Source organism: Chiloscyllium plagiosum, chromosome 38 (genome assembly GCF_004010195.1).
Source record: "Chiloscyllium plagiosum isolate BGI_BamShark_2017 chromosome 38, ASM401019v2, whole genome shotgun sequence".
Lineage (NCBI taxonomy): Eukaryota > Metazoa > Chordata > Chondrichthyes > Orectolobiformes > Hemiscylliidae > Chiloscyllium > Chiloscyllium plagiosum.
Window position 1 is genome coordinate 13,912,787 of NC_057747.1, and position 24,165 is coordinate 13,936,951.

Consider the following 24,165-nt stretch of genomic DNA (forward strand, 5'->3'; position numbering starts at 1 on the left):
CCTATCAGGATATTGTTGATGGTGTTGTATGTTTCGTCTAATTTGTTCAGTTTTATGACAACAAAGATGTCATTTACGTAGCGGACCCAAAGTTTGGGTTGGATAGATGGGAGGGCAGCTTGTTCAAGTCTCTGCATTACTGCTTCCACTAGGAGTTCTGATATTGGTGAATACCATAGGTGTTCCGTTGACTTATTGTTATTGAATGTGAAGTGGTGGTGAGGCACAGGTGCATTTGCTTGAGGATGTTGTCTTTGCTGATGAAGTTGGTTTTGTCTGGTGTTTGCGGTCCTGGTTTTCCTCATAGTGATGCTAGTGTTTCTTTAGCCAGATCAATGTTAACCAGATCAAAGGGCTGTAATGTCAAAGGAGACCATTATTCCGTCCGCTTCTACCTTGGTGTCTTTGATGGTGTTCAGGAATTCTTGGGTGGAGTGAATGGAGTGGCATGAATCTTCAATTAGGTGTTTTGGCCACCAAAAGACACAACCCACTATCACAAGTTTCTATACATACAGACAAAGAATGACACCACTTTGACTGGAACAACAGACACATCCTAGGTCAGGTGAAACAAAGACACACATGAGAATTCTTAAAGGCATGGCATCACCCACCTTAAGAAACCAAGACCTATAAACAGAGAGGCGAGACATACCACCAGCGCTTCACCGGAGACTCACTGATGATGTTACCTAGGATGGTGACAAAACTTCTGAAAATAAACCTTCCAGCTCAGCAGGCTCTTTTACAGACTTACAGATACAATATAACTAGTGGTAGGAACAAGAAATTAACATTAACATATTTAAGACGCATAAGTAAATTCTGTAATATTCTCGTACAAAGCTGGCAGTGTATGTGAGTAAGGATGGGTAGGGGAGTCAAATTTCAGCTTTTTCTCTTCCTCTAAACTAGTTCTTAATTTTCATGATTTCTTCCACACCACCACGCAAAACCAGAGTGAAAAGAACTGTGTTAAGGAAGGCTTCGAAGCCTGAAATGAAGCAAATGTCTGCTGAGTATTGCAACAGGTTGCCTATCTGAACAGTACTAAAAATGCTACATGTTAATGTGGAAAATAATCTTACAATGAATGCTGCTGGAAAATGAAATTCCTGAACATAAAAGTCCTGTTTTATTTGTACCATTACTGATGTATAAATGATGCAACTCACCACTGCTACCACAGTCTGCGCAGGAGATGAGATCTTCTGGGTTTTTTTCACGGTTATATTCCTTTGTCCCCAAGCAGAAACTGCAGATTGGAAAGGGATTTGCACGGGGCTAGAAATAAGAAGTTTTCTTCATTTAATTTTTTTTAAGTGTACAAATGTCACTACCAATCTAATGTAGCAAAGTTAAAAAAAATGTGTATTCAAAGAGTTTTTATTATAAATCACGAAATATAAACATTCAACCATTATATGACATACATTTAAAAGTGTATCTCATAAGTAACTGATTTAACTAATTAATTTTGGTACACTGAAAAATAATTTGTTTTTTTAAAATCTTACTGTACTCAGTAATGCACAGTGCTCAATATTCTGTAATGCATTGTTCAAGCAGACTACAAAATAATTTAATCAATTTAGGCTACGTTTTAAATTATCTTCTACATGATTTAACAGTGTGCTCAATTTCTTGAACTAAAATATCAGTGTTTCCACCTGCAAACATAGTATACATGAATATCTATACAAGGATAGCAGTGAAGAAATTTAGTTTGATAAGCACAATTGATTATTCCACTTTGAAAGATAACAATGTAAAACATAGTAGGAATGGGGTGGGAAGCCATAAAACATCAGAATAGATCTTCTACCTCAGCAACACCTTCCCCATTATCTTAACGTCTTTGATTCACTCAGCATTTAAAGTTGTAACAATCTTCAATTTCAATATACCCAATGACCACATATCTAGTTTTCTATGTTTGAGAATTCCAAGGCTTCAGTCGTATGAGTGAAAAAAATTCTCTTAATCTCAGTCCTAAATTTACAGCCCTTGTTGAGACAAGAAACAGAGATTCTAGGCTCCCCACTCACAGGAACCCAAGTAACCATTCTGCGAAGATTCCTCAGAAATTTATAGGTTTTAGTATGATCATCTCTCATTCTTCTAACTTCAGGGAATATGGGCCTAAGTCAACATGATGGCCACAGGGATGATACTGCTTCCCAAGTTGCCAGGTTGCTTGCAGGGAGATGTCAGGTGTTGGTGACAGCATCCTTAGTCATGCAAAGATATCTTCAGCACAGCCTTTCATTCATGTGCAGGCAGCTGCAATGCCTTTGGTACACTGCTAAATAGTGTTGAAGACCCTGGTTCCCCTCCTCAATGTATTTTGGGTTTGTTACCCACTGAAGCCTGCTGAGCCTCAGTTTCTGATACTGTTGGTGCCAGATCGTCCTTCTTTCTCTTCTCATCAATTTCAGCAATGCTAACATCTGGTAAAATACTATTATTCTATGAAGAAATATCATGACTGAAATGTTTGGTTTACATTTGAGACCTTGACACAAGCAAACCACCCTTTCGGACTTAATCTTGCAGTTTGTGTGGGTAAAAGTCTTCCCAAATTCTCTATATAATGTGGTACATCCTCCATGTCCAACCTCCTTCATTTTCCTTCTACTATATGCCAGAACTTTGTAGCTTAATCTTTGTACTGCTTTCCAAGCCTGTGATTATAAGCTCAATCTTGACTCTTGGTGGCCTTCATTATCCTCTCTAATGCATGCTTACCACCTGGGTGCCTACAGCCTGTAGCACAACGGTTTTATCCCCATAACTTTTCCTTTTAGATACGTAAACCTAGAATGCTCCTGCATAGCCGCATGTGGAATAATCCTTCCCACCATTATCATCATTATGGTCAGTTGCCTGGTTGCCTCTTATTGAAACGTATTCATGTATATGGGACGGAAAAAAACAGCAAAAGGATAGCATGTTGGTGATGGGAGTTGATCGAGCTTTTTCACCATTATTCTTCAGAGTTATGGCCTTAACCGAGTTCTTATCTGATTGTATTTATCAGTATCTGTTTTGATGCATTCAGTTTGGTGTGTTTACACGAAGCAGCAACATGTGCAAAGATTTTGTTTTATTCATTCATGGGATGAGGGTGTCGCTGGCTAGGCCAGTATTTATTGCCAATCCCTAATTGCCCAGAGGACAGTTGAGAGTTAACCACATTGCTATCGGTCGAGACTCACATGTAGGCCAGACCAGGTAAGGATGGCAGATTCCTTCCTTAAAGGATATTTGTGAACCAGATTTTTTTTTTCCTGACAATCGACAATGGTTTCATTTGACTCCCAATTCCAGATTTTCACTGAATTCAAATACCACCATCTACGCTGGCAAGATTTGAACCCCGGTCCCCAGAGTATTACCTGGGTCTCTGGATTAATAATCATGTGGTAATATCATTAAGCCTGCCCTGCAATCTTGATCCCCTCCCATTTGTACTATGCATTCTCTGTGTGACCTTCTTTTGCAAGATGAATTAGGACAGAGACTGTGATTGTAAATTTTTCGTTTGTTTCATTTATCTATCATTTCCCTTCTTTCCTCGGATGTTCCCTTTATCTTTCTTCAATCTTCTTCGTGACTATTGCCCTTTCACTATCCCCTTGATATTCCTGCTCTTCCCCAATCCCAAATTTCTCCAGATCTCCATACCCAGCCTTAGTTTTACACTGTACCTTATTCAAACCATGTCTTTCTCCCTCTCCAGAACTCTATGCCAATGTGCTCTCCATCCTAAATATTCCCACTCTTCTCCATCTCCCTTCCTTCTAATACAGTGATTCTCCCCTCTCCATCCCAGCTTCCTTCCAGTGTCCCTGCCAACCACGCCCTTTAAACTGCATTTTTCTCCACCTAACCTTTTGGGTTGAGTCCCTTTTAAATTAAGCACACCTTGTTAGCCCAAGTCAAGTTTAATGGCATTAGCTGTATGACTGCCTTATTTGGGCAAGCTTTTTGAGTCAGTCAGGCTTCACACCTTACAATGCTAATGTTTTAAGAACTGCAAGTGAAACTATATATGACTGAGACTTCGATGAACTAGGTGACCTGGTGAAGCTTCACTCCCTACTTTAAATGTTTAGGTAAAGAAGTGGCATGGTCATGAAGAAACCAAGTCAATGACAAAGTTAGCCCTCACTAGAGCTTGGAGGAACAAGTCTACCCCACTAGTTATGTGCCTCAGATAGTCAGGTTTGTGAATAGTGTTTTCTACTTTTGCCTAACAAGATTGGACACATGAACACAATTCCAGTGTGCTGGGTGTGAAAGAGTTTTCATAGCCAGCTATTCAATGCAAAAGAGATTTCTGACCATCAAGGTCAGCAAAAGTGAACCACTTGAAAGCTTCAGATGACTTAATCACTCAACTTTAATCCAAAGTCAGGAAACTGAATTTGTGCCACCTGCTTAATTAATTCATCCTCCCGCCCTCTTTCCAAATGGACCTGCAAGATTCTGCCAGAGAGAGCATGACAATAGAAGGCTAACTTTGTTCTCATCTCAGTATCAGTATTGGTGTTGGGTCCACGGCTTTTTATCATTATATAAATGATTTGGATGTGATATTGGAGGTATGGTTAGTGAGTTTGCAGATGACACCAAAATTATAAGTGTAGTGGACAATGAACAAAGTTACCTCAGAGTACAATGGGATCTTGATCAGATGGGCCAACGGGCTGAGGAGTGATAGATGGAGTTTAATTTAGATAAATGTGAGGTGCTACATTTTGGAAAGGCAAATCTGGGCAAGACGTATATACTTAATGGTAAGGTCCTAAGGAGTGTTGCTGAACAAAGAGACCTTGTAGTGCAGGTTCATAGTTCCTTAAAAAGTGTGGTCACAGTTAGATAGGATAGTGAAGGAAGTGTTTGTTATGCTTGCTAGTATTGATCAGTGCATTGAGTATAGGAGTTGGGAAGTCATGTTGCAGTTGTACAGGATATTGGTTAGGCCACTATTGTAATACTGCATGCAATTCTGGTCTCCCTCCCATAGGAAGGATATTGTTAACTTTGTCACTGACTTGGTTCCTTCATTAACATGCCACTTCTTTACTTCTTAGTGTGGGGTGTGAAGCTTCATCATGTCAACTAGTTCATGGGAAGTCTGAAACATGTATAGTCTCACTTGTAGTTCTTAAAACATTTGCAAGTAGTGTGAAGCCTGAGTGACTCAAAAAGCTTGCAGAAATGATAGTTTGGAAAAGATTTACAAAAACATTGCCAGCGCTGAGTGTTTGAGCTGTAGGGAGAAGCTGAATAGACTGGGGCTATTTTCCCTGGAGCATCAGAGACTGAGAGTTGACCTTATAGAAGTTTATAAAATCATAAGGGGTATGGATAGGATAAAGAGACAAAGTCTTTTCCCCAGGGTATAGGAGTCCAAAACTAGAAGGCATACGTTTAAGCGAGAGCTGAAAGATTTAAAAGGGACCTAAGGGGCAACCTTTTCACGCAGAGGGTAGTGCGTGTATAGAATGAACTGCCAGAGGAAGTGGTGGGCAGGCAGGAGACTGGAAGAACATAGGAAGCCAGGCAGCATCAGGAGGTGGAGAAGTCGACGTTTTAGGATTGAAGAAGGATTACACCAGAAAAACCGACTTCTCCACCTCCAGTTGCTGCCTGGCTTGCTGTGTTCTTCCAACCTCCTGCCTGTATATTTCGGATTCTAGCATCTGCAGTTTTTTTTGTCTCTAACAAAGAGATAGTGGCATAGTGGCACTGTCACTGGACTTGTAATTCAAGACTCAGGTAATGTTCCAAAGTTCAAACTCATGATTTGAAACCCCCATGGTGGGTAGTGGAATTTAAATTCAGTAAGAAATGAAAATCTAATGTTAACTATAAAGCCATTCTTTATTGTCTTAAAAAAAAAATCTGGTTTGCTAATATTCTTTAGGAAAAACTGCTGACCTTACCTTGTCTGGCCTACATCTGAGCCTAGAGCAACAGCAATGTGGCTAATTCTTGGCTGCTTTCTGAGATGGCCATTCAGTAGTATCAACCGCTAAGAAGCGTCAAGAAAGAAAATAAACCTTATGGGCCACTTGGCATTGACTAAGACAGTGGAAAAGACAATGGCAAAGTCCTCTTTACCAATATTAGGTGGCTAAAGTGCCAAAATTGAAAGAATTGTTTCACAGACTAATCAAGCCTGACAATAATCATAATACTACTAATAGAATCATACTTGATCTACATCATCTAAAACAACACCAACACCATTTTTGGGTATGTTCTATCCCATCAGCATAAATGCTGACCCAGCCAGTGTTGCACTTAACCTATTCCCAATTAACAAAAACACAGGATGTTGAAAACAGAAAACAGCATTCAACCTAATAACCTGAGGTCATGATGCAGTTGTATAAGACTCTGGTGCGGCCGCATCTGGAATATTGTGTGCAGTTTTGGTTGCCATACTATAGGAAGGATGTGGAGGCACTGGAACGGGTGCAGAGGAGGTTTACCAGGATGTTGCCTGGTATGGAAGGAAGATCGTATGAGGAAAGACTGAGACACTTGGGGCTGTTTTCATTAGAGAAAAGAAGGTTTAGGGGTGACTTGATTGAGGTGTACAAGATGATTAGGGGGTTAGATAGGGTTGACAGTGTGAACCTTTTCCCGCGTATGGAGTCGGGTATTACAAGGGGGCATAGCTTTAAATTAAGGGGGGGTAGATATAGGACTGAAGTTAGGGGTAGGTTCTTCACTCAGCGAGTCGTAAGTTCATGGAATGCCCTGCCAGTAGCAGTGGTGGACTCTCCCTCTTTATGGGCATTTAAGCGGGCATTGGATAGGTATATGGAGGATAGTGGTTAGTATAGGTTAGGTGGGCTTGGATCGGCGCAACATCGAGGGCCAAAGGGCCTGTACTGCACTGTATTCTTCTATGTTCTATGTTCTAATTAGTCCATGTCAGTATTTTGCATTCTGTTTAAGCTCTCTTTCAACTTTCCTCACCTAAATCACAACCATCAGCCACCATCTTTCCTTATCACAATAATCTGAGCCCTTTTCTCTCATGTTTGTCTAGCTTCCCCTTAAATGCACCTAAACTATTCACTTCAATTATGCCTCATGTGAGCAAGTTCTGTGAACTCACCATATGCCGGATAAACATGTTTTTCTGAATCCCCTTATATAAATCTTATATCTTATTTGATGGCCTTTGGATATGCCTTTGCCTACAAGATGACACACTCTCTTTGTATTCATTCTATTGAAACCTGTCATTATTTTAAATACCTCTGTAAACGTCACGACTAGCTTTCTTTCATCAAGATAGGTAGCCTGTTAATCCTTTCCCGGTACATATAAAATGGCCCATTTCTGGAATTAACCATATAAATCTTCAGATTCTGTGTAGTGTCCATATATCCTTTTCATAACATGACAACCAGAACTCCACACTATATTGAAAGTTTGGTCCCACTAAGGTTTAATACAGGTTTAGTGTGACTACTTTTCAATTCTCCCCTTCTAGAAATAAAATCTAATATTTGTTTTGCTAATTTTATGGCCTTGCTAATCTGGAGCTCAGCATAGTGTTCCATGTCTTTGCTCCTTTCTCCCATGGAGATTGCACCTTCTAATTATAATCGATGACCTTTCCTTCCAACTAAAATGTAAAATGTTAGCAAGACTACAACAATCATCTTCAAATGATCTAATAGCATCACATTTCATTGTTTGCATGGGTTTTCCAAAGTTGCCAAAGACGACATGATCAGCATGCAGAACAATCTTATAAACTAACCTAATAAGGCTAATATACCATACTTTCTAACCTCACTTGGGTGAATAGTGTAATTCATCTATAAGAGTAAGAAAGCCCTGTACCTCAGCCTGGGCCAATTGCTTCTAACATCCTCTTAACACTCAGACCTTCCATCAGGGTATATGCCAATGTTCCAGGAGGAACTGATGAATCTGATGGTTAACTGACTGCTGCAACAAATGAATTCAGATAAATCTCTATGGAGAACTTTAGCTCAAATGATCCAAGTCTCTTGAATTTGTCAGAAAAGTGCTAAGCAACAAAAACCTGTATTTGTGTTTATTCGCATATTTGCCCTCGAGATAATGATTTAAGCCTTGTCGTCAAAAACCCATGAGTCTCTTCAACAGCTTTAGGACCTTCAACAATCACAAAACATATTAGCAAAATCGCTTCAATATGTCTGCCATCTTGGTCTTTTTGTCTCCCAAACAAACTGTTGTATTTGAATTTCTAGGAAGAATTTTTCGACAGAGTTATGCCTGCTGTGAGTCTGACACACCAACCTATACACCAAGTAAAAGTTAAAGTTCATCAGCACTTCCCTCCTTGCAAAAAGTTCAGTCTTTTGCCATCACAAATGAGTTTCAAAGTTTTTCCAAGACCTCATACATGGGTCAAAAGGAATCAGTTCAAAGTCTTGATTGCGAATAAAAGCTATGTATATGTATTTGCCCTCAAAAATGAGGCATACAGTGATCTTGCACAAACCAGCAGTTAATCTGTGCACACCATGTAATAGAAAGGACAGCCTATTCTTTTATTATTAGAAAATAGGTATCCAGCACATCTTGAAATAACCATATACAAAAAAAAACTATCCTGAGAGTAATACCATGAGTAAAAGTGTGGAATAGTTTCTGGAAAGAGTTGAAACAGTGAAAGGGAAATTCCCAGTTCAACATGGAGCAGAGGACTATACTGGATGTTAGGTAAAAGATGAAGAATGTAAGTTTGCGGAATGTAGTCTAAGAAGGCAAGTTAAACTGGCTGAATTATATTCATAAATATACAAATTAGAGAAGCAGGTTATTTGACCTCTCAAGCCTATTCTGCCATTTGGTAAGATCATTAGCTGATTTGGCCTCAATTTTGTCTATGAACTATACCCTTTGACCAGCTGATCGATCAAGAATCTATATAGCTTAGACTTAAAAATATTCATTGGCTTTATCTTCACACTATTTGGGAAGAGAATTCAACAGACTAAAGACTCTCCGAGAAAGAAAAATGGCTGCACCTCAGTTTAAAATGGAAGACCTCTTATTTTTAAACTGTATCTCCTAGTTGTAATTTCTACATAAACAGAAAACATTCTCAAAGCAACCTCACTGTCAATTCTCCCATAATCTTATGTTTCAATAAGTTCACCTCTCATTCTTCTAAAATGCAATGAATACAGACCAACCTGTGGAACTGTTCTTCACAATGCCTTCATTCCAGGAATGAATCAAGTGAGCTGACTTTGAACTGCTTCTAGTGATATTATATCCTTTCTGAAGTAAGGAGACCCAAATCATAGAGTCCATCAGTTGTATCTCCTCCCTTTATATTCCAATTCATTGCAATAAACAACACCACTCCATTTTCTGTGCCTGTGTACTAACTTTTTGTCATTAATGTAACAGGACACGCTCTGTGTCACTGAGCTTTTTGCCATCTTTTTCCATTTAATAACCTACTACTTTCTATTCTTCCAGATTCCAGTCTTAGTCTACATAATGAGGAACAGGACCAAAAGTTTAATTTGTTAAAAACAGATCAATGATCTGATTACAGTGCTTAAACAATATAACAGTTACAGTTAACTAAAATATAGGTATTAAAAGAAATATTGGTATGCCATATTGCATTAGGATGCCAATTAATGACCAAGTTCAGACTGATCTCTAATAAAGTTAGTTATCATAAAGGACTATCGCTGGCTGGAAGACTAAAATCAAAATAATTCACAGCTGGTTATTACTACCAACATAATTCTAGGGTCACTTAGAGGTGCAGTCTCATGGCGTATAAAGGGCTGAGCACCTGCAAAATGAGCATGACAGTGATACTAGATCATGTGGAACCACAGCCAAAGTCTTCATTCCCATTCCTTGTAAATATTTATGTTTAGTAAAGTCTGTAAGAACGTGGACCTCACTATTTTCTAATTAATTTAGGCCTGTGAGCTTCGTGGCTGCGCCAGGATTTATTGCTCATCTTTAAGTGCCCTGGAAAAGGTCACAGTGGGATGTCTTCGTGAATCACTACAGTCCATTTAATGTAGCTACACTCATAATGCTGTTAGGAACAGAGTTCAAGCAACAGATATATTTCTAATTCAAGACTGTTAACTGACTTGAAGGAGAATCTGTAAGTCATAGTGTTCCTATATACCTCATCCCTTGTCCTTCTCACGGTAATGGTTGTAGGTTTGGAAGGTTCTGTCTAAGAAGCCTTGGCGAATTTCTGCAGTGAATCTTGGAGATGGTACACACTGCTGCATTGGTGGAGTGAATATTTGCAAATGTTGTGCCAATTAAGTGTGCTGCTGGGTCCTGGATGGTTTCAAGCTTTGAGTGTTTTTGGAACTGCACTCATTTAGACAAGTGAGGAGTATTCCATTATCTTCCAGGTTTGTATGTTGTACAGCTCATTCTGTTATAATGTGCATTTCGTTAACATGAATTTGCTGTAACACAACAGACAAATTCTAAAACATAAACTTTAAAAATGTATGTTGGCTGTAACGTGATATTATTGCCAACACTTTAAGCATGTTTCTAAAGCGTGATTTTTCTTTAATGCAGGGTTGCACAAGAAAGTAACCGTCGCGTAAAAGAAGAACTACCTGTACATGGCAGATGGGCTTTTTCAGGGGGTGAGTTACTTGCTACAGGATTTCTAGCTTCTGACCTGCTCTTGTTGCCAAAGTATTTATTTGGCCAGTCAAGTTCAGTTTGTGTTCAATGGTAACCCGCAGACTGTTGACAGTAGTGGAGTCAAGGGAAGATGGTTAGATTCTCTCTTATTCGAGACAGTGTTTGCCTTGCACTTCTGTGGCACGACTGCCACTTGCCTAAGTTTAGACATTTGCCCAAGTCTTGCTTAGGCAAATTCATCCCAAAGACATGGATTGCTTCAGTATCTGAGGAGTCATGAATGCGCACCAATCATGCTTTTGTTATGCTTCTAGCTTTTGTTAAGCTAGAAGTGGGGATAGTTATGAAAGAATCTGCACATAAAACTAAAAGAAAAATAAACTGCAGAGGGCGGCTGAAGTAGTCTTTATTTTAATGTCATGATAACAAAATTTTGAATTGTCTCAAATAACAGAAAGGTATATAAATGTTTGATCACAGGACTTTTATGACGCCAATCATTAGAATGCATGTCTCTGATATGATTTCCAGGTTTGAACTTTTTTTTGGTGCAGGTGGAAAAATGTTTAAGGGGGTTAGGTGCCATATCGGTTTCTCTGGTTAATATGAGCAGCAGGGTAGAATCAAATGTATCTGAATTGGAGGCAAAACCAAACATTTGATTTGATTTGCAAACAATACATCAAATGTATTGTTTCCCTTCTACGAAACAAGGTTGTTTCAAAAGTTGAATTCTTATTGATCAATGGAATTTTACGATTTATTTTAACTCTTCCATGCTCAAGGATATTGAAGTCAACATACTGTCTAACACTAAAAAGTGTCATTTATTATTCTGTATGCATTTGAAACCTTGTTAAACAATTTAATTGATAGCCTAGCTTGGTACTTCTAAGATGAAAGCTGCCAGTGGGACCAGAAAGTTGTAACATTACCATACATTGCAGGGAATGCAGCTAAACACTGGTAAGCTGTATAACCTAATTTGAATGGAAGCTAAAGTTAATTGATAAAAACAAGGTTTGGTAGCCTATTGTTCCTCAGTTGAGAGTTTTTAGCATACAATTACTTAAATCTTAAAACTCAAATTTTACTTGATTTTAGGTGACAGATATTGGTTATACTTGCTAAACCTTCGTTGAATATCAACTTGGCTCAGTTGGTAATGTTTTCCCTTCTGAGCCACAAGACTGTATACTTAAATTTATGCTAGGAACCCAGCACTTAAGTCAGGTTAATACCTAGGACGCCTCAACAGCCTGTTAAAGTAGATTTTATATCAAAGAACAGGGATTTCCCAGTTTCATTCTTCAACAAACACCAGTGGAATATGGTTCTAGTTGCTATTCTCATTTATTCTTTGTAGACTCAGCTATGTATAAATTGACAGACTTGTTTCTTCATAAAGCAAAAATAGCTAGCCACCAATGTAATTATTTGGCTGCAAAGTACTTTGGGTTCATGACAAGCGCCACATAAAGCTAAATCCTTCCCACCTTTCCTACTCATTGGTTAAAGAGGATTTGCTACATTGTACAAAATAGTATTTGCATACAAAACCATTTGAGAATCTGCTAGGCAGGAATATTAAATCACTTGTGCTTGATTGGACAACAACAATTTGATAATGTATAACAATATTCAATCAAAATTAAAAGCCCAAATAGCTGAATTGAATACAATGAATCCTTAGTATCATGGCTTGAGTAGATACCAAGGATTCACTCTACTTGTAATGCAACATAAATAAACATTACATTTAATATAGTATCTTTAAAGTAACAAAACACCTCAAAATAATTCAGAAGACTGATATATTAAAAACACAAAGCCACATCAGAGAATATATAAGGCAGGTGGTGAAAAACCTGGTCAAAGAGGGATTAAAAAAACTAGAGATGATCTAGGGGTGGAATTCCAGAGTTTAAGGACTTGGATTGCTGAATGCTTAGCTACAAGATGTGCCAGAGGCTAGAATTAGACAAGCCACAAACCATCTCAGAGGATTGAGACTGAACAAGATTTAAGATAGGGAGAGGCAAGTTCGCAAATTGGTCTAAAAACAAGAATTTGAAATTTTAAAATCAAGGCAATCCTTAAAAGGGAACTACTGCAATTCAGCAAGCACCTTGGTGATGGGAAATGTATTTTGAGGATACAGGCAGTGGAGTTTGGGGTGAGATCAAGTTTATAGAGGATAGAATGTGAAAGGACAGCTAGGAGTAGCCAAGTTCAGAGATAAGGAAGGTATGAATGAGGGTTTCAGCTGAAGCATGGGCAAATTGGTTGATGTTATGGAAGTGAAAAAGGGATTCTTAACGATAGCACAGATGTGCAGCTGGAAACTCACCTTGGTTTTAATCATAACCCTCATGTTATGAACTGTCTGGTTTAATATCAGACTGTTGCCAGGGAGAGAAATAGATTCAGTAGCTGGTGTTCAAAGTTGGGAGCATGCATAAAGGAAAAGATTCCAGCCTACCAAAAATTTAATTGGAGAAAAATAGATCAGAGTATCTTCAAAAATTCAGAACATCACAAATTTTATGACTTTCATTCTTGGTAACAATACTATATTTCAAATTGAGATAATTCCACTTTAATATCAGCCGAATCAAAAATGTAGTGACTCTTAAAAAAAACTTACAAAATAGTATGTTGTTAACAAAATTCCCTTATGGCAATTCCCTGTTGCCAAGTTTATAACATGGTAGGTTTCAAAATATAGCTCTAAATTTAACCCTCATGGCAGGAACAGCATCTTACTGAGCTGATCAGATAAAATGCATAGCTAATCTAACAAAATATTAGTAAGAAAGACAATGTCAAAGATATACATTTTAAAAGGAGGGAGTTAAAAGAAGCAGAGATTTATGAAGGGAATTCAAGAACATAGAGTCATAGAGATGTTCAGCACGGAAACAGACCCTTCGGTCTAACTCGTCCAACCCACCTGCCAGCACTCGGCCCATACTCCTCCAAACCCATCCAGATGCCTTTTAAAAGGTTGCAATTGTACTAGCCTCCACCACTTCCTCTGGCAGCCCATTCCACACATGCACCACCCTTTGTGTGGAAAATTGCCCCTTAGGTCACTTTTATATCTTTCCCCTCTCACTCTAAACCTATACCCTCGAGTTCTGGAATTTCCCCACCCCAGGGAAAAGAACCTGTCTACCTAAAAGTGGCTGAAGTCACAGCAGCAATTCTTGAAAAGGATAAAGCTACAACAACAGAAGGATAAGGCTAGGAAGGGATTGCAGCATAATGCCAGGAGAGGCTCAATTGTCAATACCAGACCATTTCCAACAGAGTTACTCCAGTTCTTTTATTTTTTCCGTTGCCAATACGAACATAACTAAAACTTGAAGCATGCACATTGGAGACATACACAATCATGCAGCATGAGTTCCTATCATGTTCAAACCTATCAGTTAACAATACTGAAGCCATGAGTGGGCTATAAAGTGACTTCCTGCTCAAAACAAGGTAAGCTTTTCAAAAACAAACTTTCCTGGCCAACTTCATTGCCCTTAATGTAAAACTTGAGGGCACAAAGGTGGCACATCAGTGATTTTCAAAACTAAATTTCACTTATAAGTATTGCATATTACACTAGTTTCACTTTTTCATACGTACATCACCATGGTTGAACTTTCAAGCTCAGTTAGCACTCTCTCCTATATATTCTCAAGGATTGGTCTGTTTGCTCTACACCTCTGCACATCACAGACAGGATCCCAAGCCCTGCCACTTCATCCCTCTCGTATCCCAACCTCATCATCTGTCCTTAACTGAAGCACTCTTTCACTCCTCCAGCCCCACTCCACACCCTCACCACTGACTTATCATTGACGGTTCCAAGCATCTATGTAAGCTGACATGATCCTGCTCCCTTCCCTTGTGCTACAGAGTTAAACAAGGAGACACAATGCTTTTACACATAACTGCACAAAGCCAAAGTTGGTGCATGACATCTTTAAGTAAACATGAATTTAGTGTCTCAAGCTTTTTGAGCACTACAGACTTTATCTTGAAGGCAAGACAGGTCAAATGCATGAATGGCACTTACTGAAGAATAAAACTGTTCGATAAATTCAAGGTTATTGAGTGGATGAGACACTCGTCAGGGAAGCATATGAAGTGTCATGTTTGAAAATAACAGTCATAATTGAGCATTTTATAGCAGAAGTGGATATTTTTATGGATGACGAATTGAACTGTCTTTATGGAGGGTGTATATGATTAGATGTTCAACTTGGGTCAGAAAAGAGGCCAAAGTTGTGTACACAATCTTCTTCAACTCTCATGTCACATTCATTCATTATCCCTTTGCGGAGATGCTGGCCTAGTGGCATTAGACTAGCAATCCCAAAATTCAGCTAATGTTCTCAGCAACTGGGTTCGAATCCCACCATGGCAGATGGTGGAATGTGAATTCAATTTTTAAAAATCTGGAATGAAGAATCTATTGATGACCACAAAACTATTGTGAATGGTCAGAAAACCTCATCTGGTTCACTCATCCTCACCTTGTCTGGCCTACATGTGACTCCAGATTCTCAGTAATGTGGTTAACTCTCAACATCCCTCTGAAATGACCTAGCAAGCCATTCAGTTGTACCAATCACTTCAAAGTCTCAAAGAAATGAAATTGGACTGATCACCTGGCATCGACCTTGGCACCAGAAAAGACAAAAGCAGAAACAGCCCTGTTGACCCTGCGAAGTCCCCCTCACTAACATCTGGGGGCTAATGCCAAAATTGGGAGGGCTGCCAAACAGAGTAGTCAAGCAACAGCCTGACACAGAAATCATACCTTATTCACCATGTCCCAGACATCACTGGATATGTTGTGTCTCACTGGCAGAACAGACCCAGCAGAGGTAGCAGCACAATGGTATACAGAGTTGCCCTGCAAGCCTTCAACATTAACTCTCAATGTCATAAAGAATTGTGGTTTCAGGTTAAATATGGGCAAGGAAATCTCCTGCTGATTACGAATAGAGTCATAGAGATGTACAGCACGGAAACAGACCCTTTGGTCCAACTCGACCATGCTGACCAGATGTCCCACCTGCCAGCACTTGGCCCATATCCCTCTAAACCCTTCCTGTTCATATACCCATCCAGATGCCTTTTACAGGTTGCAATTGTACTAGCCTCCACCACTTCTGGCAGTCCATTCTACACATGCACCACCCTGAAAAAGTTGCCCCTTAGGTCTCTTTTATATCTTTCCCCTCTCACCCTAAGCCTATACCCTCGAGTTCTGGATTCCCCCACCCAAGAGAAAAGATCTTGTTTATTTACCCTATCCATGCCCCTCACGATTTTATAAACTTCTATAAGGTCACCCCTCACTCCGACACTCTGGGGAAAACAAGCCCAGTCTATTCAACCTCTCTCTATAGCTCAAATCCTCCAACCCTGACAATATCCTTGCAAATCCTTTCTGAACCCTTTCAAGTTTTACAGCATCTTTCCAATAGGAAGGAGACCAGAATGGCACAATTCGCAACTCCTCTGATACTGAAGCAATCCATGTTCCAATTCAACAATATCCAGGCTTGGGCTGACAAGTAACATTCGTACTACACAAATGTCATACCTATGACCATCTAACTGCCATCCCTTGACATTCAATGCGCTACTATCACTACATTCTCCACCATCAATATCTTGGGAGCTAACATTGACCAGAAACTCAACTGGTCAACTCAACTGCCATATAAACACAGTGGCTACAAGAGCAGGTCAGAGTCTCGGAATACTATGGCAAGTAACTCACCTCTTGACTGCCCAAAGACAGTCCATCATCAACAAGGCACAAGTCAAGAGTATGATGGAATACTTTCCACTTGGAGAAAGTGGGGGCTGCAGATGCTGGAGATCAGAGTCGAGAGTGTGTTGCTGGAAAAGCACAGCAGGACAGGCAGCATCCAAGGAGCTGCTGTTTCAGGCATAAACCCTTCATCAGGATTCCTAATGAAGGGCTTAAGCCCGAAACAAATACTTTCCACTTGCCTGGATGAGTGCAGCTCCATCAGCGCGCAAGACGCTTGACACCATCTATGACAAAGTAGATTGCTTGATTTGGCACTACATCCACATGTATCTACTCCCTCCACCACCAACACAGAAACAGCAGTATGTACTACCTTCAAGACGCAATGCAGAAATTCACCAAAGATCCTCAGATAGCACCTTCTAAACCCATAGCCACTTCCATCTAGAAGGACATGGGTAGCAGATACATGGGAACACCACCATCTTCAAGTTCCCCTCCAAGCCAATCATCATCCTGATTTGGAAATATATTGCCGTTCCTTCAGTATCACTGGGTCAAAATCCTGGAATTCCCTCCCCAATGGCATCATGGATCAACCCATAGCAGGTGCACTGCAGTGGTTCAAGAAGGCAGTTCATCACCACCTTTGCAAAAGCAACTAGGGACAATAAAATGCTGGCCAGCCAGTAGCGCCCACATCCCACAAATGAAACAAAAATTAGTCCAAACATCAACCTGTGCAATGATCCGTGCTGGCTTCTAGTCCATCACTACCTTCCAGGTTAAAGTCTTCATCCTGGTCATCTAATCACTCCATAGCTTCACCCCACCCCATGTTTGTAACTTGCTCCAACTCCAATCCTTAGTTCCCCAGTCTCCTCCAAATCTGGCTACTCTTACATCCTCAATTTTAATTGTACCACCATTAGCAACCATACCTTTTATTGCCTCAGCCGGTGCTACCCAAACTGCTTCAGCCTGTGGCACACTTCCAATGTCCCAAACTTTTCACGGTACACCAAATATTTTTAAAATAATCAGGACTAATATTGCAAGAAATTAGTTTGATAGAAAGTAAATTTGAACTGAAACATAAACAGCCTACAATTTTAACTTCACTTTTGTTAACTAGAATTGCAAAATTAACTATGAGACTAATGCCATGAATATAAATATTTGGTTCAATGCTGGAAAAGCTACCTGAAGTCCTGATCTATACTTTTTCAATATGATCCCTTCTCATTCTTGAGAAGTGACAGGGAAGAGAAACTAAGTTTACAAAGGGAACGTTGGTTGAAAAAGAACTATTGCTTGATTTCAGATAAGCTCTCTGAATTTGAGCTCAAAGATGTAAGAACTTCTAAGAACCAGGAATTCTTATCTTTATTCAGAGAGAAACGCAGAGCTGATCCTTCTGAAGATGCTGCAAATAGATTTTGAATCCAATTAAACTGCTCTGTCCCAGATGATCTGAAATAATGTGCGAGCTGACCTTGAAGTGAGCATAAATGTTGATCCACAATTGAGAGTAGCCTTTAAGCAGATTTGAGCTAAAAGCGTGCTTGAACATTAGAAGTGAACCATGCTTACCTCTTTACTCCAAAGTTGAAGTTTAATTTCAACTCATGTAATTTTTTTGTGTATATCAGTATAGTTTCATTGCATCTTTGCAGCCTCTGAGTCTAAAAATTAGGGCCAGGCTGTTCAGGAAAGATGTTTGGAAGCACTTCTACACATAAAAGGTGATAGAAGTTTGGAACTCTCTCTCACAAACAGCAGTTTGTGCTTGATCAGTTGTTAATTTTAAATCTGAGGAAGATAAATGTTTGTTACGCAAAGTTATGATAGGATATGAGCCAAAGGCTGGTATATGGAGTTCGGTCACAGATCAACCATGATCTCATTGAACGGTGGAACAGAATGAAGGAGCTGAATGGTCTACTCCTGTTCCTATGTTTATTCAAGTACATTAGCCAATTCGGCCAGTTTTTCCACCCAGTATTTATCCTGCAACAGATTGGCATGTTAAGACTCATTATGCATGAATTATTTACATTCTTCCTTTGTTCACAAACTTTTGACAGAATTCTGCCTCTTGAGAGCTAGCAAACTTCAATATGAAAAGGAATTGACGTTTAGCTTCCATTTCTTCTCAAAGAACTGAAAAAGGCAGAAATCATCTGGAATTGATGAAGTTGACAAAATTTTCACAGTCGCATTTAGCACAGATGTCAGCTCAGTTGACAAACTATGTGATATGAGAGCCTCCACATGAAGAAAACAATCAATAATTTGGGTCTCTGGGTTTCCACATTGTACTCTGGGCACAAAGCCTTTGACATTTCCAGAAAATTCAAGGGTGAGGCAGGTTTTCCCATTCTGAGGAAGGGTCACTGGACCCCAATATTTACTTTGATTTCTCTTCACAGATGCTGCCAGACCTGCTGAGCTTTACAAGCAACTTTTATTTTTGTTTCTGATTTACAACATCTGCAGCCTCACCATCACTGCATATCCTTGTACATTTCTGCCATGGCATTCTATTTGTTTTGAAATACTCATTGATCTCAATATTCTGTTACTTGCAGTAGAAGTTCCTTACAACATAAATTATGCACCTTCAAACTGTCCTCCTCAGCAAGCTGAACAATTGTAATCCGCTTTGCTCAACTGTGAATGTCTAGATTCATCAATCAGTAGGGAAAACTTAATAAAAAACCAAAAGAATTGCGGATGTTGTAAATCAGAAACAAAAATAAATGTTGCTTGTAAAGCTCAGCAGGTCTGGCAGCATCTGTGAAGAGAAATCAAAGTTAACATTGGGGTCCAGTGACCCTTCCTCAGAATGGGAAAACCTGCCTAACCCTTCAATTTTCTGGAAAAACGCTGCTTCCATGTCCTATGATACATCTTCAAATGTGTCTAATAATGATATTATTTGAAAGTGGAACTGTTGGCACCTTTTACTGCTTCAGGGTGCCATTTCCTGGCAAGCTGACATGTCGAGTTTCAGCAACTGACCATGAGGCTTTTGGCAGTGACAATCAATCGGGCAACATTTCAGCTAGTCTCATGCATGATCTGATACTTTGATCAATAACCAAATGTCAGATAATCATCAGGGCACTGTATTTTTTAGACCTCGCTGCTGACTCATTACCTTGTTGAACTGCAAACCCATCAGCTCGCCTTTTCAAAGATTGTTCATGATTATTGATTAATTTCTGCAAAACTATCACATTCTAAAGAGGAGGGCAAGTAACATAAAATTTATGGTATTCTGGTAAATGGGATGGAGCCTTTATGGACAGCCATCTGTATATGAAACACAAAATCAGCATAATTATTTAAATCAGGACTGTCCAATCTATGGTCCAACAACATTCTCCACAGCTGTCATTAACAGTTCCCTTTAGCAGGGTTTTACAAGAGTCTGGACAAGACACTCTGATCAAGATGACATATGAAATGTTGAGTTTGTTTGATATATAGTTGCAAACAAACTTCTTCTACATTGTATTTAAGCATGAATCACCTTGTTTAAGCAAAGCCCATCTTGGTGACATTCTGCAGCTCATAATTGTAAATCTCAAACCTGATATCTCTCAGATATTGAAGTCCAAGGCTCAACTGCACACTCCACAATAAACACACTGCATCCAATATTCCATGCGAGTAACTGGTTCATGGTTTTCACAAGTTGTTTGTTAATACTTACATACAACCTGCAATTCTACTTGATGCAATGTAGCTTAAATTGTGTTGTGCATCACTTGTTGCTTGTTGGTTAACGTGGTCCTCCAAAATGTTTGCACTTCTCTAATTTAAGCAGTAACTGCTATCTTACACATTATTAACTCAGCTATCTTTTTGAAAAAATAGTAAACTTGTGTACTTTGACATAAAAATTCATTTTGCTAGCCAGGCCAACATCAACAACACAGGCTATTAATAAGCCTAAGACCAACAACTTCCCATTCTGGTAATGGAAACCAAAAACTGTAAATGCACAAGAATACATGATTGGAACTACCGAATACTATCACTTTTGATTGGTTGAGGGTGATGTTGTACTCATGTATTAAGCTGGCAAATAATTTTTACCATGGCAACATCTAACAATACAGCACAGATCTTCCAGAAAATCATGTAGCAATATAAATAAGCCCATATGGTAGCCATAGTGATACTCCCTGACAATGATGGCCAAAAATTACACTTATTTTACATCATGAAGAAAATAAATCAAAATTTGATTTTATAGATTTGTAAAATCCTATGATAAATTCAGATCACTAAATAAAAATTACTCCAATTCAAAAATTCAGCAGCACAACTGACACTCTTCTGTAGCGCAGTTGTGCCATGTGGCCAAATGCTCTGGAATTCACTACTTAAAAGTTCCCTTCTTTGCAGCTTCTCCTCCCTTGTTGAATATGCTGCTTAAAACTTACCTCTTCCACCAAGATGTGGACATCCACCCTAATTATGTGGCTTTGGCGTCATCTAGTCATGAATTGTTTAGCATCAAGTTGATTTTTTTCTTAAACTGACTTTTTCCTAACAGAGAGCTTGGCAGCTTTGTGAATTTGAAGCTCAAAAAATAATAACAGCACATTTAATCATTGACAAAAGCTTAGACTGTTCAGACCAGCTTGACATTTCCCTACTTTAACTTTGAATTAATATATCTAATCTTATGTTATCCTAACTTGTGGACACAAAGAGTAGAGAACAATGGTTAACAACAACGAGGATCTAGAACAGTTCAATTACAGAAGAGGATGGAGATCTTGGAAAATATAAAGGTGGATGAATCTCCAAGACTTAACCTAGTGTATCGCAGGATATTGTGGAAAGTTAGGGAAGAAATTGCAGGGCTTCTTGCAGAAATATTTCTATTATCTATAAGTGTGGATGAGATGTTGGGTGACTGGAGAGCGGCTAATGTTGTGCCTTTGTTTAAGAAGGGACGTAAGGAGAATGCTGGGAACTATAGACCTAAGTCTGACATTAGTTTAAGTTGTTGGAAGTGGTTCTGAAAGATAGGATTTATATGCCTTTGGAGAGGCAAGGAATGATGAGGGATAGCCAGCATGGGTTTGTGCGAGGGAAATCATGCCTCCCAAACTTGGTTGAATTTTTTGAGAAACTAACCAAGCAGATTGATGAGGGCAGAGCAGTAGACATTGTTTACTTGGATTTTAGTAAAGCCTTTATAAGATTCTGTATGGTAGACTGATTAGTAAAGTTAGGTCACATGAGATTCAGGGTGAGCTTGCCAATTGAATACAAAACTGGCTTAATGGCAGGAATCTGAGTGATGGTGGAGCGTTGTTTTTTGGACTGGAGGCCTGTGACCAGTGAAGTTCCACAGAGGTTGGTGCTGGGTCCATTTTTGTTTGTCATTTTTATAAATGATTTCGATGAGAATATAAGCTGCATAGTTAGTAAGTTTGCGGATGACACCAAATTGGTTGTATGGTGAATAGTGAAGAAGGTTACCTAAGATTACAAAGAGATCTTGATCAGTTGGGTCAATGGGCTGAAGGGCAACAGTTAGAGTTTAATTTGGATAAATGTGAGGTATTTTATTTTGGTAAAACAAACAAGGGAGCAGGACTGTACAATTGAAAGAAGGGCTGTTAAAAATAGAGACACCTGAGGTTCAGTTACGTAATTGTTTGAAGTTTGTGTCAGGTGGTTAAGAAGGACTTTAATATGCTTGCCTTTAATCAGACCTTTTGAGTATTGGAGTTGAGAATGTTATGTTGAGGTTGTACAGGACATTGTTGAGACTATACTGGACATTGTTGAGGCCTCTTCTGAAGTACTGTGTCCAGTTCTGGTCTCCCTGTTATAGAAAGACTATTATTAAGCTGCAGAGGGTTCAGGAGAGATTTACCAGGATATTGAGCGGCACGGTGACACAGTGATTAGCACTGCTGCCTCACAGCGCCAGAGACTCGGGTACAATTCAAGCCTCAGGCAACTGTCAGTGTGGAGTTTGCACATTCTCCTAGTGTCTGCGTGGGTTTCCTCCCACAGTCCAAAAATGTGCAGGTTAAGTGAACTGACTATGCTAAATTGCCTGTAGTGTTAGGTGAAGGTGTAAATGTAGGGGAATGGGTCTGGGTGGGTTGCTCGTCGGAGGGTTGGCGTGGACTTGTTGGGCTGAAGGGCCTGTTTCTACACTGTAAGTAATCTAAGTTACCTAAGTGATGTTTCACACACACAATACACAATCCTCAAGTCACCAGTTCAGTAGTTTATTACAGAGAATTGCTTTTAACCTCTTCAGTGTTTCATGGACTGGAACAAACGTTTATCATCCTAAGAAACAACAGATCAAGTGTCTGATGTCTGTAGTCAATAGGTAATCCAATAAATATCACATTTAGAAAAGGGCAAATTTAAAAAGAATGCTAAAATCAAATTTTATTTTATTCATTTAGCAGCTATTACACCAATACTTATTTTGATGACATAACTTTAAATTTCCTTTCCAATTCATCCCAAAAAGAAGACTGCAGTGTGAAATGTGTGCGTACTGTATACTTTCCAATGAAGGGCTTAATCCTGAAACATAGATTGTCCTGCTCCTCTGATGCTGCCTGACCTGCTGTGTTTTTCCAGCACCACACTCTCGACTCTTATCTCCAACAACTGCAGTCCTCACTTTCTCTTATATTGAGTACTTGGTATACTTAGAAGGAATACTTGTGCTCCAGAAGTATTTGTGCCCATAGTCAGTCAATCTGTTACAGTGCAATTGATAATGTGGAAAACTGCCCAGGTACAGTTTGAGCAGAAAAAGCAGGATAAATCCAGTTCAGCCAATTATGGCCAATCAGTCTACTCATGACCATCAGCAAAGTGATGGAAAGAGTCATCAACAATGCTATCAAGCTTCTCTAAGTAAAGAATAACCCAGTCACTGATACTCAGCTTGGTTTCCACAGGAGTCACTTGGCAAAACAAGGTCTCGGTCATTCATAATTGGTCTTTAGTCCATAGACCAATTAACTCAATGTTGCCAACAAAAACTGTATCTGTATAGTCCTTTGACTCAAAATCATCTGCAACATAAATTTTAGTTAGCACTTGTGTAAACGATTTCTTCAATGGGTGTCAAATTACTTGCTTTCCAAACATAGAACCACCCTTTCAAATACTGACTCTAAAATAGTTCTTTCACATTTCAGTCCTCAGTAAAAAAGACACAAAACAAAAGATATTATCCTTATAACTGCAGTAGCCATATAAACACCGTAACTCCAAGAACAGATCAGAGGCTAGGAACCCTGCAGTGAGTAATTCATGTCCTGACTCCCCAGGGCCTGTCCACCATTGGCTAGGTGCAAGTCAGGACCACAATGAAATTCAGCCCAATTGCCTGAATGAGCGCAGCTCCAACAACACTCATGAGGCTTGACATAATTCTAGAATAAATAGCCCATTTCATTGGCACCACATCTACAAACAAACTCACCCCGCCCTTGCCAAATACAAGATGCTCTGCAGAAATTTACCAATGCTCCTTCAGCTGTACTTTCCAAATCCACAACCACAAAGGACAAGGGCAGCAGATGCATGGAAACACAAAATCTTCTCCGAGTAACACACTGTCCAGACTTGGAACCATATCACCATTCCTTCATTGTCACTAGTCAAAATCTTGGAACTCCCTT

The 24,165-nt window shown here is 39.3% G+C and overlaps 1 protein-coding gene across 3 annotated transcripts in view; it reads right to left on the minus strand.

The window, feature by feature from the left end:
• kat6b (K(lysine) acetyltransferase 6B) overlaps positions 1–24,165 on the minus strand; it is a 212,326-nt gene that overhangs the window by 129,185 nt on the left and 58,976 nt on the right. For all 3 annotated transcript variants that reach the window (XM_043678896.1, XM_043678898.1, XM_043678897.1), the window contains exon 3: positions 1,179–1,287. In XM_043678896.1, the coding sequence (XP_043534831.1) occupies positions 1,179–1,287 (109 nt within the window). The remainder of the gene's footprint in view (positions 1–1,178; positions 1,288–24,165) is intronic.